Source organism: Diabrotica undecimpunctata, chromosome 2, assembly GCF_040954645.1.
Source record: "Diabrotica undecimpunctata isolate CICGRU chromosome 2, icDiaUnde3, whole genome shotgun sequence".
Classification (NCBI taxonomy): Eukaryota; Metazoa; Arthropoda; class Insecta; order Coleoptera; family Chrysomelidae; genus Diabrotica; species Diabrotica undecimpunctata.
In genome coordinates, this window is record NC_092804.1 from 43,233,332 (window position 1) to 43,252,114 (window position 18,783).

Consider the following 18,783-nt stretch of genomic DNA (forward strand, 5'->3'; position numbering starts at 1 on the left):
TGTGTTAATTTGTGAAAAGGTCATTTTACGTTGCAGGGCATTTTCTAGCGAATGGTCACTTTTTAATTTACTTAAATTACAATTAAATTCTAAGCATTATATTAAAACTGATTATTAAATATATATGCAATCGATCATTGAACCCAATTTTGAATTTTCTCATAGATTTATGTGAAAACTTTAATACCATGATATTATAGCTTTAATGATGTTGGTATCAATGATACATAACTGAAATTGTTGGTGATCCTGTTTTACAAAAACGCAAAACGCTGCCAGGTACATCCGCAATTATATCTAACCTCAAAGTTTAGCTTGAGTCCAGTACACGTTTTGTTTAAATATCTGCAGAAAACAAATTTAATAAGTAAGTTTCATTTTATTTTAGAATATTTTTGTTTTCTTTTGGTATATATACATTTTCTTTAAAGAACCGTTCTTTATTTCATAATGTTTAACAACATAGCATCTTTTTTATTAAATCCAGTAACAACCTTCTGAAATATACATCTACACGTTTTTATCAAAATATAAGCCACATTGTTTCAATTATTCAATTTTATATACAGTTCTTTCAGTTCTAATTTTGACAACACACTAAATATTTGCCCAGAACATAATATATATACTTAATTGTAATATTTATGATGTACTAATAACACAAACACAAATTTTTTTTATGAAAAAGTGGTTTAAGTTTAATAGGTGTAATATAGTAAATGGGGTGTGCTGATCACGAATCTGTGATCTGTGCTTAATTTTTTTCAGCACGTCAGGTTTTCAGAGAAATTGTGTTTAAAATTTTTCATAGAATCTGCCAAAAATACTGAGAAAATATTTGTTGTAACTATATTTAATACAAAATTACATGCAAAATTGAGTTGTTTATAAAAAAAACAATGGAGTACTTATAATCTATATAATCCTTGGTTTTTGAATAAAATTGTTCTTTTTTTTTTTCGTGAAAACTGAGTTTTGTAGTTTTCTTTTTGTGGATTTTTGGAAGCCCTCTTCAAGGTACAGCAGTAATCAGTCATCATTCTAATATTCCATCTTCCTTGGTAACTTATAATATAACCTAATATTTCATCTCCCTGGAAAATAGTCAACATGGGAATCCAGAAAATTAAGTTTGGCACTCATATTACATCCCAGTTTTCCTGGGATTCTGGGAAAATGAGGATTCCTGGTCCAGGTACAGGTCATTTAGCAGGTGTTAAATCAGGATACTGAATTGTATGTTTATTTTTCTAATTTAAACCCTTGACATCGCAGGAGCAAAAGTAACAGGTGTCTCCATGTTTTTGGTTCCCTCCATACCACAGGAATGCCTAAGGGCAAAGAGCTATGTGTATCTTTTGTCCATTTTCTCAACACACTGAAAGCACACTTTGTGTGAAGCCCAAGGTTTGTCCTGATCACCCAGCTTTATACTGAAGTAAACATGATAAGTGATAAACTATAAAAAGTAGAGTGTGCAGGTGGGTGGAATGAGGCCAGCAGAGAGAGCTATAAATATTGGATTACCCCAGGTGCCAATATTGGGACTACTTTTATTTTTAATCTTTATTAATGTTTTTCAACAGACATACCTCACTAGTTCATTTAGTCTTTTTGCTGAGGACACTATATGATCTTAATGCAGACAGAGAAGCTTCACAACAAGCACAAGTTAATGCAGAACAATGGTTTGCAGCAAATATGTTGCTTCTAAACCTCAATAAAACCCAAACTTTTTTTAGGGGTTTATTTGGGTGCAGAACTATGTGGGAAAGCTCATACAAGGTCCCTTGTTACTAAATTAGGATCTAACTTTTTTGATAAGGAAACTTTCTGAATGTGTATCTCAATTCACTCTAAAACATGGCTTTTTGCACTATGTCATTCACACATCATCTAAGCTTTTGGCATGGGGTCACAGTCCTGGAGCCAAAAAAGTAAGGTATATGTGATTGTTTGTTAAATGAAAGTAATGTTTTATATTATTTAAATTATTAAGTTATTTACATTTAGAAATGTGTGTTAATTTATTGAAATTTTTTTACAGTATGAGGACAGTTATATGACAATGAATGAAATTAGATGCACTATATTGTGGGTGTGCAATTTATTTGACTTGTAATTATCAATTTTTTTTTGATAAAAGGCATTTAATTTCTGTTTTGGCAGAAAATTGTGATCTCATATGTTAAAATTATAAAATAAACAATTAAGGACAAACAGAATACAATTAAAAGGACAAAACAGACATAAAACTTATAAAAAGGGGGGCTTATTGGCACTACATCTACTCTTTTTTAGTTCCTTTCCTAAAAAGTTATGAATTAAATGCATTTTATCAAAAAAAATTGATAATTACAAGTCAAAGAAATTGCACACCCACAAAATAGTACATCTAATTTCATTCATTGTCATATAACTGTCCTCATACTGTAAAAAAAATTCAATAAATTAACACACATTTCTAAATATAAATATAAATAACTTAATAATTTAAATAATATAAAACATCACTTTCATTTAACAAACAATCACATATACCTTACTCCTATTTCATTTGTTAACATCTCTACCCTCAAGAAACTTCCTTGTTACTTGTCAGACAGTTACAACATTAACCGAAGATCACACTTCATCAGCAATTACAGAATAGTTTGAACTATGTATCATGAATCATTATCTAAAAATTCTTGTACCGGCATCATTTAATTTACTTTGTACAGTTTGACCTGAAGATGCTTTGCAAAGTGTAGAAAGCAAAACTGGTCGTTTTGGTAGTAAAATAAATTGATTGTAAGTCTATTTATTTCTTTTACCTATTTGAAATATCAATACTTTGCTCTAGTACAAAATATCTCACAAGGTCTTTTTAATCTTCTGAAAAATCTTGACTTGATGGGTTCAAACCAAATTCATATTCAGAATCAATGTACCCATATTAACTAAGGACACTTATCCAATTCATAATACCAAAAATTATGTCTGCCTGTTGACTAATAATTTGATTTTTAGAAAAAAATTGACTTACAATACTTTGGCACAAACATATTGAATCTTCACTGAATCCCCCAATACTGAGGATTATATGTAGATTAAATATATTTTTTTGTTATCTTATCCTTACATCTATTGTGACATTTTATTAAAACATAGGTTCTACTGACCTTAGTAACAAATGTTTATTAAACATTATATTCATATGGGATTAAACCATAATAGATTATAATGAAAATTACATTTTACATTATAATTGCCACAGGGCCAATTGATAAACATTATAGGTTAACATAATTTCTGAATTCATAAAATTTTTTTGAAAATAGTTTCTGCATTGGAAATAGAAATGTCAAAAACAAATGTTAATGTAATTTTCACGACAATTAATTCTGGAGTAATCTCTTATAAATACAATATTTAACTTGAAACATGCTTCAAGAAAACACTTTCAGAACCTCTTTATATATTTACATTTGTTCTGGGTTAATAGTTTTATATTGTGAGTTATTAAGTACTAGCAGTGTTTGGTACACGGATTGAATGTACCTTTTTCTTATTTCAGAAATGACGGATGTTGCACCAAAAACTCCTAATAAGAGAAAAAGTTTGGGTGTGAAAAATAACTCTGCCAAAAAAGTTAAAGTGGAAAATGGACAGACACCTAAAGTGCCTGGATCTGCAAATAAACAAAAAGGTCAGCCATCTCCTAAGCAACAGGCAAAGCTAGATACTCCTAAACAGAATCAACAAACACCTAAAAAAAATAAAACACCTAAAAAGCAAGTCAAAGCTCCTAAACAAGAGATTCAAACTCCTAAACAAGAGATTCAAACTCCTAAACAAGAGATTCAAACTCCTAAACAGAAAAAAAATCAGCAAACCCCAAAACAAAACAAACAGAAAAAACAACAGACAGATAAGCAGCAAGTAGTAGCTCCAAATAAGTCAAGTAAAAAAGCTAAACAGGTACCTTTGAAAGGCACTTCCCAAGTGGAAGAGAAATCAAAAAAAGAAAAAAAACCACAGTCCTCTGATAGTCCAAATGATAAAAAAAAGAAAAAGAGGAGACATCAATATGGTAGTATAGTAGTCAAACTAAATTCAGGAGATAAAGCTTTGAAAACTGAAGCCTTAAAAATTATAGACGAAAAAATTAAGGTTATGGAAAGTAGAGCAGAGTTATCAAAGACAGGTTTACGTAAATTGACATTGTTGAAAAAGTTTAAGAGAATAGCTCAAGGTCTCCCACCACTAGTTCCACCCGGTAAATCTGAGTCTACCCAAGACAAACCAAAAAAGAAGGAAGTTGCGGCAGGAAAGCAGACGAAGCAGCAAAAGGGTAAAGTCCAGAAAGTCGTGAAAAAAGAATCAGAAGATGATAGTGACGATGAAGAGGAAAATACCGTAACTAAAGCTAAAGTCCAGAAAGTAGTGACAGAAGAACCAGAAGATGATAGTGATGATGATGATAGTGGCGAGGAAGAGGAAGGTGGTGAAGAAGAAAGTGGTGATGAAGAGGATGATCAAGACGATAATGAGGAGGATGATGATGATGAATCAGAGGAAGAGTCTGATTAAAAACTATATATAAGATGTATATGTTATACATCATGTTCTATATAAAAATAATTTTGTATTGCCGTTTTAAATAATTGATGTTTATCAAGCAATTTTAATTTTAATTAAACTTATGTTAGGTTTATGTTCATTTTTATTGTTATCCCCTTTTGCATACTCGTTTCTTATTGCATAGCTGGTTGTTCATTATTTTTTATAGGTTTTACTTTCCTTACAATGGAAATGTTTGAAACATTCAAAACACAAACTAGGAAAGTTCAGAAAAAATATGTAAAAGTAACTAGATGAAAAAAATGTAATATTAAAAGTGTAAATTGGGACTAAAAAATTAATTGTAATTATTATAGCAAGTATAACTACTGTAGTATTTAAATGAGAACAATAACAATTTGACTTACAATACTTTGGAACTAACATATCAAATATTCATTGAATCACCAAGTACTGTGGATTATAAGTAGATTAAATATATTTTTTGTTACCATCCTTAAATCTATTGTGCCATTTTACCAAAGCATAGATACTACTAACCTTAGTAACAAAGAATTATTAAATATTGTAAACATGTGGGATTAAATGACAATTGACGATAATGACAATTATATTTTACATTACAATCACCACAGAGTGCCAATTGGTAAACATTAAAGGTTAATATAGTCACAGAACTGTTTCAATGTTTCGAGACCTTAAATGTTTACTGTTTTGAAACATTGAGTCAGTATGTATCATATCTGATAATGATAAGTATTCATTTAAAAATGGTAATAAAAATCTATACTACCGAGAAAAAAAACCTAATTAAATAAAACCAGACTGAACATATCTAACCTACACCTAAAACAATAAATTTGTGCTTAGCAAGCTCAAATCCCTAATCATTCAACAATACTCTAACAATGACATTGCTGTCAAGTGCCTTACAGAAAATGAATCTGCACAAAATATTGTATCTTTGCATAGCGACTGACAATGAATTGTTATGATATGAAATATATGAAGTTACAGTATCAGGTAAAATGTGTCAATTGTTTCAATGTTTCGAAACATCCCAGTGAGTTAATTCAAATGATTCGAAACATTCAAATGAATCATTTCGCCTATCACTACATTGGAAACTGAAACGGCAAAAACAAATGTTAATAGTTATATATTATGAGTTATTAAGTACAAGCTGTATTGGGTACAAGAATTGAATGTACCTTTTTTCTTATTTCAGAAATAATGGATGTTGCACCAAAAACTCCTAATAAGAGAAAAAGTTTAGGTCTTAAAAATAACTCTGCCAAAAAAGTTAAAGTGGAAAATGGACAGACACCTAAATATCACACCAGATCTGTAACTATACAAAAAGGTCAGTCATCTCCTAAGCAACAAACAAAGCTAGATACTCCTAAACGGAATCAACAAACTCCTGAAAAAAATAAAACACCAAAACAGCAAGTCAAAACTCCTAAACAAGAAATATCTGTTAAACATAGGCAGAAAAAACAACAGACAGCTAAGCAGCAAGTAGTAGCTTCAAATATGGCATGTAAAAAAGCTGAACAGGTACCTGTTGAAGGTACTTCCCAAGTGAAAAAAAAGAAGAGAAGACAAGCATATGCCAGTATACTGGTCAAAATAAAGTCAGGAGATACAGCTGAAGCCATAAAAATTATAAACGAAAAATTAAAGATTATAGAAAGAAGAATTTTAGAAAGCATAGAAAGTAGAGAAGAGATAACAAAGACATCTGTACGTAAACTGGCATTATTGCAAAGGTATAAACAAATAGCCAAATCTCTCATACCACCAGCTCCAAGTGTTAAATCTGAGCCTACCCAAGGCACAGCAAAAATGAAGAAAGCTGCAGCAAGAAAACAGACCAAACAGCAAAAGGGTAAAGTCCAGAAAATAGTGAAAAAAGAACCAAGTGATAGTGATGATGAAGAAGAAAATGCTGTAAGTAAAGAAAGCTAAAGTCCAGAGAGTAGTGAAAAATGAACCAGAAGATGATAGTGATGATGAAGAGGAAAATAAATTAAGTAAAGCTAAAGTTCCGGAAATAGTGTCAGAAGATGATAGTGGTGAGGAAGAAGAAAGCAGTGATGAAGATGATGACCAAGACAATAATGGTGATGATGAGTCAGGGGAAGAGTCTGATTAAAAACTATATATAAGATGTATGTCACACATCATGTTTTATATAAAAATAATTTTGTACTGCCGGTTTAAATAATTGATATTCATTAAGTAATTTTAGTTTTAATTAAACTTATGTTAGGTTTATGTTCATTTTTATTGTTCTCCCCTTTTGCATACTTGTCTCTAATATTGCATAGCTGATTGTTCAGTAAAGCATTAGCCTGTAATTCATTATTTTTTTATTTTATAAGTTTTACTTTCCTTAGAATGCAAATGTCTTAAACGTTCAAAACACAAACTATGAAAAAGTTGTATTAACTTTAGAAAAGTTAATACAATGTCAGATAATAATTAATTTTATCCAGGATGATTTGAATGCTCTATGGTTGTGGTGTTCAGAAAATTATTTACAGCTAAAAACTCAGAAATGCCATAAAATAACTTCATAAAATTAAGAAACCAATTGACTCCTTATACTGCGTTGGTGGTATGGAGACCTCTGAAGTCAGTGGTAGTAGAGGTTTCAGTATAATTTGGATAGTCATCTCCAAAAGCCTCGTAATTCAAAAAGGCCTAGTAGTGTTATATTATGCGTTGGTAAGATCTTAATTATGAGGTACCTACATAAAAAGTTGATTAAAAATATTCAGCACATATTTCTTCATTTCTGCTCATATTGATGAACTATACCTAGGCAGGCACATGATTACCAGGAAATTTTAAGTCCATTGAAGTAGTCTACTCTAAATCTCACAGATTAATGTATGATGTATTTTATGTATGTATATATTTTATATTCAAACTAATTCTAGGTCAATTTATCTGTCCCTAACTTTTAAATGCCGTTAATCTGTGTGTACCTTCTAGGCAACTTAGAAATACATTTTACACTACCTTTCACAATACAAATCATGGTAAAAATGTGCCAATCGACATATATAATAGCAAAATGAAAGAAACAGTACTTATGTGATATCAAAAAGTGAATTTATTATTTATTCTCATCTTATATTAATTGTCAATTTGTGTATTATTTTTCAAGTTTATATCTACTACTTATATGAGTTCTTTTAATTTATGTAATATATACTGTAAGTTTTCCATCAAATATTTAGAAAAAATATGGTAAAGTAACTAGATAGAAAAATGTAATGAATAATACAATTAAAGTAAATTGGGACTAAAAAGTTAGTGTTAGGATAAGATCAAATTGCCATTATTATAGCAAGCATTTTGTTAAGACAAAATACCGTGATGCTTAGGGTCAAAGCAGGTCGTAAGAGCAGCTGAGATTAAGATGGAATTAAGACGCAAAGGAGAGAAAACTGGATCACATTTAATAAACTTTAAACTAAAATTGTGGTTAATTCCCAATAGTTATCATAAATTGTGTTAAAATGTCACAGGAAAATAGCTTCGGGACAATATCAGGATGTTATGAATATAGAAGATGAAAAAAGTAGTGTTAATTAGTCATAGAGTATATATATATATATATATATATATATATATATATATATATATATATATATATATATATATATATATATATATATATATATATGAGAATTATGTTTGCTGTATTCCAGCGATCTGGTATGCATCTTGATCTTAGGCAGTTCGTTAATATGCCTGCTAAGATTTTCCAGTTTTTTTTGCCAGCGTACTTAAGCAGTTCCACTGTTATGCCATCTATTCCAGTTGCTTTACCGCTTGTAATTTTTGTAATTATCGATTCTACTTCTTCCGGAAGGACTTCTGGTACATCTTCTTGGTTACTGATTGCTACTTCAAGTCTTTCGGGGGCTTTGGTATAGTTCGCTGTAGAATTTAGTCACGAGTTGTATCATTTCATTTATTCTGGTGCTTTCGTTTGTTAGAGCAACGATTTGCTTCTTCACAATAATTAATGTTTTTCTTGTTTTATTATAGTTTTTTTTTTGTTTTCGATTGCATTTTCTATCAGTATTTCATTGTCTTTTCTTATGTGTTCTTTAATACTATGCCCTTATTGTCTTACAAAGTTCTGTGTATTGTATTCTCTTTATGTTACTATTTACTTTCATTTACCTTCTTTGTTTTAGCATTATTTTGGTTTTATCAAACAGTTTATTATGTTCATTTTGTAGTTGCGGGCCTCAAATTTCTTTGGCACTATCAAGGATGATTTCCATTAATTGAGAGCTGTCGATTTGGTCATATAATCTTTCATCAATTGTCCTTTGGTAGTGATGAGTTTTCTTTTAGATTGTTAATATTTGTACCGGTTACTGTTGGTTTTGTGATTAATTTTATTCTTTCTAGTTTCAGATTTGAACAATTTCTGCTCTGATTAGTCTATGTTCGCTGCCTGTTTGAAATTTATTTATTACACTGACATCTTTTATTGTAGCAATCTTACTGGTTAGAATGAAATTAAGTTATTAATGGTTCCATTTGGTGCTACTTAAGTTTATTTTCTGTTAGATTTTTCCTTAAATAATGTATTTTTATTATAATATTGATTAGGAATCCAATACCATATAATATATATGTATATATATATATATATATATATATATATATATATATATATATATATATATATATATATATAAACTTTAAATACTGAAAGAAATTCAAATTTACTTAATTTGAGTAAACTTACTCATATGAAATAATGAAATTTCCACAAATCACTCAATTGAGTAGTCCTATTTTTTTTTTGGAAGTTATCTGATATGTACCAGTCACATTGCAGCTAACTGGCTTATTTTATGTAAAGAAGAGGCTTCTAATACACCCCCATACTGGTCAGTAAATTCATGCATAAATTGTATCTTTCTGTTAAAATTATATATGCTTACTCTTGAAAATCCTTTTTATGTGATGCATCAAACCATTCTATTCTAGTATTTATGTTTTTCCACCTGTTCCCTACTTATTTTCGGTATGTCCCATAATCTGATTGTAATTCTCTGCCCAACCTTCCGGTGTCCATCCTTCTATTTTATTACTGGTTTCATTTTTATCTATGCCCTAACTGTACGTTCGATATCTTCGCTTTTAATATTTTTCTTACTATTTTTGTTTCGAAGATTTGTAATTGCTGTATCTGTTACAGTAAGTGTGTTCGTCTAAAAAGGTATACATTATTGGTCTTATTATCTTATAAATTTTCATTTTAGTTTCGGCTTATCTTTTTATCAATAAATATTGTTTGTATACTGGCCAGTAAAAATGTATATTTTATTTCAGAAATGACTAAACCAAAATCGAATAAGAGAAGCTTCACTGATAGAGGTAAGTTTTCCCAAAAACGCAAACAAGAGAATGGAAAGAGGCACCCGAAATTTAAAAACAACAAAACAAATAGAGGGGGACCGAATATTCATAAGACTTTACCAAAAAAACAGTTTCCGCATGTTAAACCGGATATAGAGAAAAATGAAATTAAAAATGATATGGAACAGACTGGCTCATTTATACGAAATTCTGATAAGAAACCAAAGAAAGACCAGTTTTTTATCATCAAACAAAAAGTAAGTTCTTCAGACAACTACGAGAAAGAAAAAGTTATTAAAGAATTGGAAAACAAAATCAATGCTATTGAAAGCAGGGGTAAATTGACTAATACAGCAACAAGAAAATTGAGACAATTAAAGAAATACAAAAAATTGGCGGAAGGGGGCCAACTAAATCCTCCACCAGAAAAAAGTTCAAATCGTAAAACAAAAACAGAGAAGAGACGGGAAAGAAGAATTGCAGCATCAACAAATAAAGATACAGTGGCACCAAACAAAACAGAACTATCAATAGGGAAGGAATTATCTGAACCCGAAAGTATAGTGGAAAAATCCGCCGATGAAGTTGAAGAAGGTGAAGAAGAATCTTCTGACGTTGTATCAAATGCTAGCGAAAACGAAAGCGATAGTTAATCTAGTATTTAAGTGAATTATTTATTCGTTTGATGTTTAGTCTTATAAATCGATCTCCCATCAGGTATCGTGTAAATTGACATAAATGTTATTCAATTTTTATTAAATTTAAAATATTACAGAATGTAGTGTCATTTGCATTATGGCCATTTTAAAACATTAATTTATATTTTACATTACCAAATTTCTATATTCGCCGAGAGATAGTTTCACATTCATATTTTTGTAAATGTCAAACACCATTTCCTCACATGTTTCTTTTTCTATTTTCGACTTTAACCTACATCATTACATTAGCTGTTTTTCTACATATATATTTTGCCCTTCGTTTGAGTACCGGTATTATTTTATTTTGTTATTCCTAATCTTAATCGGAGTATTGTTCTTTTTTGTTTCTTTTTCACTAGCTGCTTCAAATTACTTTTGTTTTTCTTATGTGTTTATTAATTTGATCGTATTTATTGCCATATGTTACAGTGTTTTTCTTTGTTTAACCAAGTTTTTTCATTTTCATTAATATTTTTGTTTTTTATTATTAAAGGTATTATTTTCTTTATATTTTGGTCCTAGTTCTGCGCAATTATTTTCATTTACTTTTAGGTAGGATTTACTTTAGTTTTTCTACAGCGTGTTTCAAAAAAAGCTAACACCGTCTCTAGAATAGGTTCGACAATCTAAAAACAAATACGAGCAACCAGAGATAGAAGAATATGAAGAAAATAAACAACATAATCTACCAAACTTTTAGTTGCAAACAATAAATCTCCAGAAACAGACAACTTACCAGCAAATCTGCTTGGATCAGCCGGAAAAATTATATATTTAATGGAAACAGCGTTTCCAGAGGAGTGGATCATTGTAACAATATGTTCCATCCACAAAAATGGCCATTTGCTTGAATACCTTAACTACAGGATACTATCTATTATACAAGATACTCGTATAATAGGAAAATATCAACACTGAGACAAATTGATGTTAAATCTGCCTGTAATCTACCATAAACAGGAAAACTCTTTAAAATGCAATGTAGAAAGTAAGGTTGGGTTAGGTTAAAAAGAAAACCGAATACCTGTGCATGCAAGTAGAACAAAAAGATCTCATATTAGACGATAACACCACATAGACAAAGCCATAAGAGAGAGAAATACGCCAGGGAGAAAAGCAATCATAATGTTAAACAGCATTTTATGGGACCAATCTATCAGCAAAGAAAATAAAAAGAGGATATATGAGACCATAGTAAAAAGTATCACTTTCTACAGCTGTGAGGTATGGCCACTAAAAGAAAGAACACTGGCAACGCTGAAAGCGACGGAAATGGATTTTTGGAGGAGTGCCGCAGGAAGATCTAGAAGAAAAAGTATTACCAACGAACGCATTAGAGAAATAATGGGAATCAAACGAACAATCACAGATGACCTAACAACAAAACAACTTATCTGGTTCGGACACATACAAAGAATGGATGAACAACGAATACCAAAAGAAATATTAAAATGGCAACCAGAAGGAAAGAGAAAACGAGGTAGACCGAGAAAAAGTTGGAGCGAAGGATTAAATAAAGAACTGAGAGAGAGGGCCATAGAAGAAGACCTATGGAACAACCGGACTAAGTGGCGATTGGAAGTCGGAAAACGGCGGAGAACGTTATATACCGACAAGTAGTAGTAGTAGAAATTAAGATTCGGTCAGGTGGAGACCTGTCTCGCTCAATCATAATTAACCCTGAGCTACTACCGACACATTTCTATTACATAGCTACTACTTAAGAGTCCTCAGGAGATACCTTAAAGCAATCGCAATAAACTAATAAAAAAGCAAATTTTTATTCAAAAACGTAAATTGTTAATTACTTGAAATAACTTAAATTAAAAAAAAAACAAAATTAATTTTCAAAACACTTGGGTCACAGTTTTTTGCATTATTGATTGCAAATAGGCAATTTACAGCTTTCGCACTGGAAAACAGTTTTCCTGTACTTATTGGTGGGGCATAGGGCACACATCTTTTTCGTTTGCTTTTTTCAGGTGGTGCTTTAGGTTGCAAATAAACAGGATTTGAGACTTCCAATACTTCAGCAATGAGGATTCGCACTTTTGAGGTCACCTTTTTGTTGGCCATTCTGAGTCGCAAATGTTCATCCAGTAATTGCTTCCCTAGAGTTTTATACATGAATATAGTTTTATCTCTTGATCGTTGGATGCAAATTGGTACAGTACTTTAGAATATATACCTGCAATATTTAATGTAGCAAAAAAATGGTCGGTCATTGGCCAACGGTTGGTTCTTCTGGGCAACGAATATAACGCACATTTTGCATCTAAAGCGTCAACTCCGGATTTTGTTTCATTATAAAAATTAATTATTTCTGGTTTTTTGCTTCTTGTGTTAATATAATTTTTATGATGAATATTGGAAAGTAATATAACGGCTTTACTTTTTTTGGCACATGGCTTACTATAGGGGTTGCAAAACCAAACACGGATGAAGGAATTTCACGTTTTCGGTCCGGCAAAAATGCAGGTGGTATGAATTTTTTATTTTTTCCTAAAGTCCCCACGTAAGACAAGTCATGTTTCTTGAGTTCATCGACAAGTTCCACAGAACTGTACCACTTGTCTCCTGTGATGTTTCTGGTGGAACCTTTGTCAGATTGGATAATATAGACTTAGGTGCATCAGCTACACATTTTCCGGCGTAAATCTCTGCATTTACCAGATAATGAGTTTTAGCTTCAGCTAAACACTGAATTTTGATACCGTATTTGGCAGGTTTGTTCGGAATATGCATCCGAAATCCACACCTTCCCCGAAATGGTACAAGCCTCTCGTATACAGTTAGATAAATTCCCATAGAATAACATGACTTCGATCTAGCTACAAATTTATCAAATAATTCTGAGACGGCAGCCAATTTTTTTTTTGCCAGGCTCATAGTGGCACGAAAAAGTAGGTCTTTCTCTTTATTACCAGCTGGACCAGCAAGGCGAGGCAAGATTGTAACTAAATTATGAGCAGGAGTCCTACCTCTAATAGCAGGCGTTTTGGACCATTTGAAATTATCTCTACCATACCAACTATTTCTGATAGGCAACTCTTCTTGTATTGAGTCAGAATTTTCTGGTTTTGTTTGGAAGCCGTGGTCACTAAATATTTCATTGTCCTCATCATACTCATCAATCTCCTCTGACAATATTTCAAGTTCCTCCAACGCAGCTTCTATATCTGGTTCATCTCCGGATATACTTGTGCTAGGAGAATTTCTGTTTATGGCCTTCAAGTCAAATGCCATTGTTTTTTATTATCTAAAAAAGAAAACATAATAAAAATTAACAAATATATTAGCGAATACCTTATTAGTACTAATAAAACATACATAAAAATAAAAAAATAATTACCTTGCAAAAACAACAGAAATCTAACTAGTTTATCTAGTAGACACTTATCAAATTGTCGCGCATTTATTGCTGATGAGTCCTTAGGACCCAGTTAAACATAAAATTCACGCCACGTCTATATAAACAATACTTAATTACTAGAAAGTACCGGCAAACGAAGCACATGGTATTGCAAAAGACTACCAAAACGGGGAGTATCCAGTGTTGCCAAACTTAAAAAGTACACCATAAATAAAAGCATGACGGGTAGTAGTAATTGAGGGTTAAGTATGACGTTCGGCAAAGTAACACACTTTTCTGCACTCTCTTTAACTTATCTCTGGAGAAAGTCATATGAACTTCTGGAACCAAACTATCCAACGGCACAATATTTAAAAAGAGCATCCAATTTCTTTATAGAGAGAATCGAATCTGCAGTTAAACATTTTCACAACTATAGGAAGCTTCAAAAACTATGGGACTTGTAATAAACGTCTAGAAAATAAATATATGTGTTTCCCAGCAATTCTTTAGAGATGCAGAACTTAATGAACAGCCGGAGTGTGACGTCACGGCTGTCATATTGTTATTATTACTTTCCAAACAAAAGTTGAAATGCCCAATCTCAAGACTTTTTAATTTCTATAAAGTTAACAGTTTGCTTCCTCTGTTGCTTTTTCTTTTAAGTATAGTGTGTTTTACGTTAATGCCATCATAATTTAGTGTTGTATTTCTATGAAATATAGTTTAAAAGTTTAAATTAAAGAAATTCTAACCTGACTTTATTGATACATGCATTTTATTGCTATTTTTATAAAACATGCTTTATTATTTACACAACCTTGTAAAATTGTTGTAGTAAGTGTTAGAATACTTAGATATTGCAAAAAGCGGAAAGATTCTGTAAAAAAATGAAAACAGTCCATTGTAAATGACAAACCATCGAAGCTGTTAAGAGTTGCTATATGCGAGTTTTCTCGTCGTGTCTCGACGAGAAGAATCCTTCGTGCACAAACCATTTGATCTAACAAAACAACCAAAACCAAATAATATCTCGAGAATATTATAAAAACTAAAATTTATAAAATATGGCTCAGAGACTTTTTTTGAGGTTACCACGTATACAGAGAACCAAATATAAAAGCAGATAAAACCTACATATTGAGATGAATGACGCATGCCTTCATCCGTGAAAGATGAAGACCTGGCTCGAAAATCAATGTTTGAACAATTTGTGGGACAGACAGCGCGGAAAATAAAAGAAAACGCTTCCTAAAATACGTGAAAGCAGATCTATAGCTACTGGGAAAGAGAACATGGAGTAGACTGGCACTGAATATAGCCTGAATACTGTCCTTTGATACCCTCGGTCTTACTATTTTTTGCTACCTTTACTTCAAATATTTTTTCCTATCTATCTGAAACATATTTGCCTTATTGATTTCATATTATCACGATCGTTAATTTGTTCTATTAACTAGTATCTCCAAATACTTAAAAGTTTCATTTTCTCCCAAGTTATATACCTATAGTTATTAATATAAATTTTGTTCTTTTTTCCACAATTCTTTTGTTTTTCCTCCATTGATTTATAGTCTTCTCATTCTAGTTCCATTTTCATCTGCTCGGAGATATATTTCGTCGAAAATTAACTTGTTTGTCATTATTTTTTAATAATTTTTTGTCTATCTTATCTACAGCTTGTTTTACATGTTTTCTATGCATCTGTACTTCTATTTATTTATTTTTGCATAAATTTGTTTCTACACTGAGTTTTTGATTTAGTTCGTAAAAAAAATTAAATAGCTTGAAAAATAAGATTTTTTTGTTTTCAGATAAGCCTAAAGACACGATGAAATCTACTAGAAAAAAGGAAAACACTTCTGGTGTGGAAAAGTCTACTTTTCGCAGACATAACTCAGGAACAGAACAAACTAAACTGCATTTGAATAATACATATAGCGACAAGAAACAAGATAAAATACAACCTAAAAAAATCCAAAAGATCAATCCACTAAAAAAAAATTTGCAGAAAAAGCTTCATCCAGAAGTTATTGACATGAAAACGGCATTGAAGCAATTGAAAATAGGAGAGGAGCACGCAAAAAGGAACGTTAGAACATTAAGAAAAAAAATTGACTTATTACTTAAGAAAGAAAATCTCACTAAAAAAGAAAAACGGATACTTTTTAATTTAAAAATTCGATGTAAAAAAGTTATTCGATTAAAAACTACCGACAAAATAGAAATTCCGTTGGAACGAGCTGTACATTCTCAACCAAGTTTTGTACCAAATAAGTCAACAAAATTAGATCACGACAAACTGTTTATACCCTCCTCACAAGCTAGTTCCAGCAAAAAGAACAAATTAACACATATCGCCAAAAGTCAACTAAAAGAAAATCTATCAAACGAGGTTAACTCCGAACATGGTGATACCCATAAATTAAAAGTTAAAAATACAATCGAGAAAAGTGCAAAAGCTTTAATGTCTGGCGTTACTAATACTTCAAAAGATATTTCGGACAAATCCATTAATACAACAGAATATACATTCAATCAGTCAAATACATCACTACTGGGAAGTATAAAACAGAAGAATAATACAGGTTTCTTAAAAATGGAGCATAAGTCTACAGGACAGTTAAAGAAACAAGTAGAATTTCCAGTGAACCTGACTATTAAGAAGTCGTCACTCGATGGGGAATCTCGTTCCCAAGAATTATCAAAAACGAAGAAAAAATTAAAAGTAGTAAAAACAAAAGTAAAACCCTTTGAGGGTACATTACAACTAGAAATACCTAATGATCCAACACCCATACAAAATAAATTGGAAGTCAACTATTTGCATAGTGATCTTTTAAGTATCGGTTCACCAACAGATAGTACATTAGAGTCAAATGAACTGACAACAATTAAATCAATAAATAAAATTTTGAAAAAACTTAAATCTACTGAAGATGTTCAAATACAAGAAACAATTAGACTGATTGAAACTCATATTAATACCAAAGTAGGTAAACTTTTAAGGAAGTTATTAAAACGAATAATTGACGCTAACGATGAATTAAAATAGCTACTGACGCTAAAAAGAGGAAAATGGCAGAAACTGGACAATAAATATGTCGATTGTTTATAAACCCTCTTATTCTCTGCTTATTATTTCCCCTGTTTTGTGGTTTTATATTGCAAATTATAATAATGATCGCCATAAAATGAACGATTAGAAAAGTTGTCCGTGTTTTAGTCAGCAGCTCAAAAAGTATGAATTACACTTTGTATTTAAATATTCAAATACGATTTAAATCATTTGAACAAATACTTCATTATAATTATAGTTTGGTTTACTTTTAAAAATGTTTAAAATAAAGATGTTTGCACATTAAATAGTAAATTTTCTAAAATCTGGTATTGCTTCTTCTCGGAGTAAAAACGCCGTATTTTCAGTATTTGAGTAAAATTTGAGTATTTGTATGTAGTTTGACAGATCTGTTGTCGCCCTTAATATCGTGGTATAATTATAACAGTCAAGGAAAATAAGTTTTTTTCAGGACATCTCAATATTTGACTCTCAGTATTTGACGAGTTTTTCCGATAATATATACCTTAACAGTAAGCAAATCTATACTAGTCTACGATCCTACTGCAAGATCACTACGTTCATAACGTAGTTAATCAAACTCACATTGTTTCATATTTTTTTAAGAATAGGATAATACATTGATACATTAATAACAGGTTGCTAGTCAAAAAGTGGTCGCAAATATTTTTAATTGAATTAATGGTAAGTATGTACTTAATTTGTTCATTTATTTTTTAAATAAAATACGCTGGTCATAATCTATATGCATGTTTTTATATCAAATTGAAGCTAATTTTTTTAATATGATGATATAAGCTTGCCTGAGAAAAAATTGTCGCATATTGGGGTTTTTCTTCTTCTACGGCACTACAGCCCAAATTTAGCTTTTGCCTCCACCCTTGCTTGTCTGTGGCTGATATTCTTTGTACACGGACTCCCACTTTACTGTGTCTTCCCAGCGCTTTTTTGGCTTTTCAACCGGTCTCTTTCCCTGCGTTCTAGCATTCAGTGCTCTTTTTGGTAGCCTATCCTCTCCCATTCTTATCACTTGTCCGGCCCATTGCAATCTTTGTATTTTAATGAAGTCTGACAATGGTGCTTCCTTATGAAGTTAATAAAGCTCGTTGTTTTATTCTCCTCAGTACTTTCCTTTCGAATGTATCGAGTTTGCTTTTGGATGTTTCATTCAGGACCCATGCTTCACTGCCATAGCATGCTATTGGTCGAATTAAGGTTTTATAGACTCTCATCTTTGTATTTCGGTGGATATTTTTAGATCGAAATATATGGGAGGGGGCAAAATAAGCTCTGTTTGCCTGCGTTATTCTCTTCCGTATTTCTCCTGATCCGTCGGCATATATTTCTACTCCCAGCCCAGGTATGTAAACTTTCCAACTGTTTCAATGTCATCTTCATGTATAATGTTTTGTGGGGCTATATTTCTTCTCGTCTGTATCATTATTTTTGTTTTTTCTGTGTTAATTTCCAGACCTAGCCTTTTTGTTTGCGTTTTTAACTATGCATATTGTTTGATGAGCGCGTGGATGTGACTTGCTAGGTGGTCGCCAAATACCTTATACAGTTCTGCAGGTATTTCGTCAACTCTCGGGGCTTTATTGTTTTTCTAGGCCTTAATAGCTTCGGAAACTTCCTCTATGGTTAGAGCTTCTACTCCATTCTCTACTTCATTCTCTTCTACGTAG

At 31.3% G+C, this 18,783-nt stretch overlaps 2 protein-coding genes across 3 annotated transcripts; one reads left to right on the top strand and one right to left on the bottom strand.

Moving 5' to 3' along the window:
• Positions 1 to 46: 46 nt before the first annotated feature.
• On the top strand, positions 47 to 17,333 carry LOC140434463 (uncharacterized). Of its 2 annotated transcripts, XM_072522757.1 has the most exons (3): positions 47 to 367; positions 9,940 to 9,984; positions 15,834 to 17,333. In XM_072522757.1, exons 2-3 carry the CDS (start codon positions 9,942 to 9,944, stop codon positions 17,072 to 17,074), a joined length of 1,284 nt encoding a protein of 427 aa, XP_072378858.1. In that variant the 5' UTR covers positions 47 to 367; positions 9,940 to 9,941; the 3' UTR covers positions 17,075 to 17,333. The 2 variants fall into 2 exon arrangements, with proteins under 2 accessions (XP_072378858.1, XP_072378859.1); XM_072522758.1 differs by lacking the exons at positions 9,940 to 9,984; positions 15,834 to 17,333 and adding an exon at positions 3,560 to 4,699 and having other exon boundaries at positions 213 to 367.
• On the bottom strand, positions 9,944 to 15,786 carry LOC140434464 (uncharacterized). Its single transcript, XM_072522759.1, has 2 exons — positions 14,020 to 15,786; positions 9,944 to 13,926 (listed from the first exon to the last, which is right to left on the bottom strand). Exon 2 carries the CDS (start codon positions 13,911 to 13,913, stop codon positions 13,170 to 13,172), a length of 744 nt encoding a protein of 247 aa, XP_072378860.1. The 5' UTR covers positions 13,914 to 13,926; positions 14,020 to 15,786; the 3' UTR covers positions 9,944 to 13,169.
• Positions 17,334 to 18,783: the final 1,450 nt, after the last annotated feature.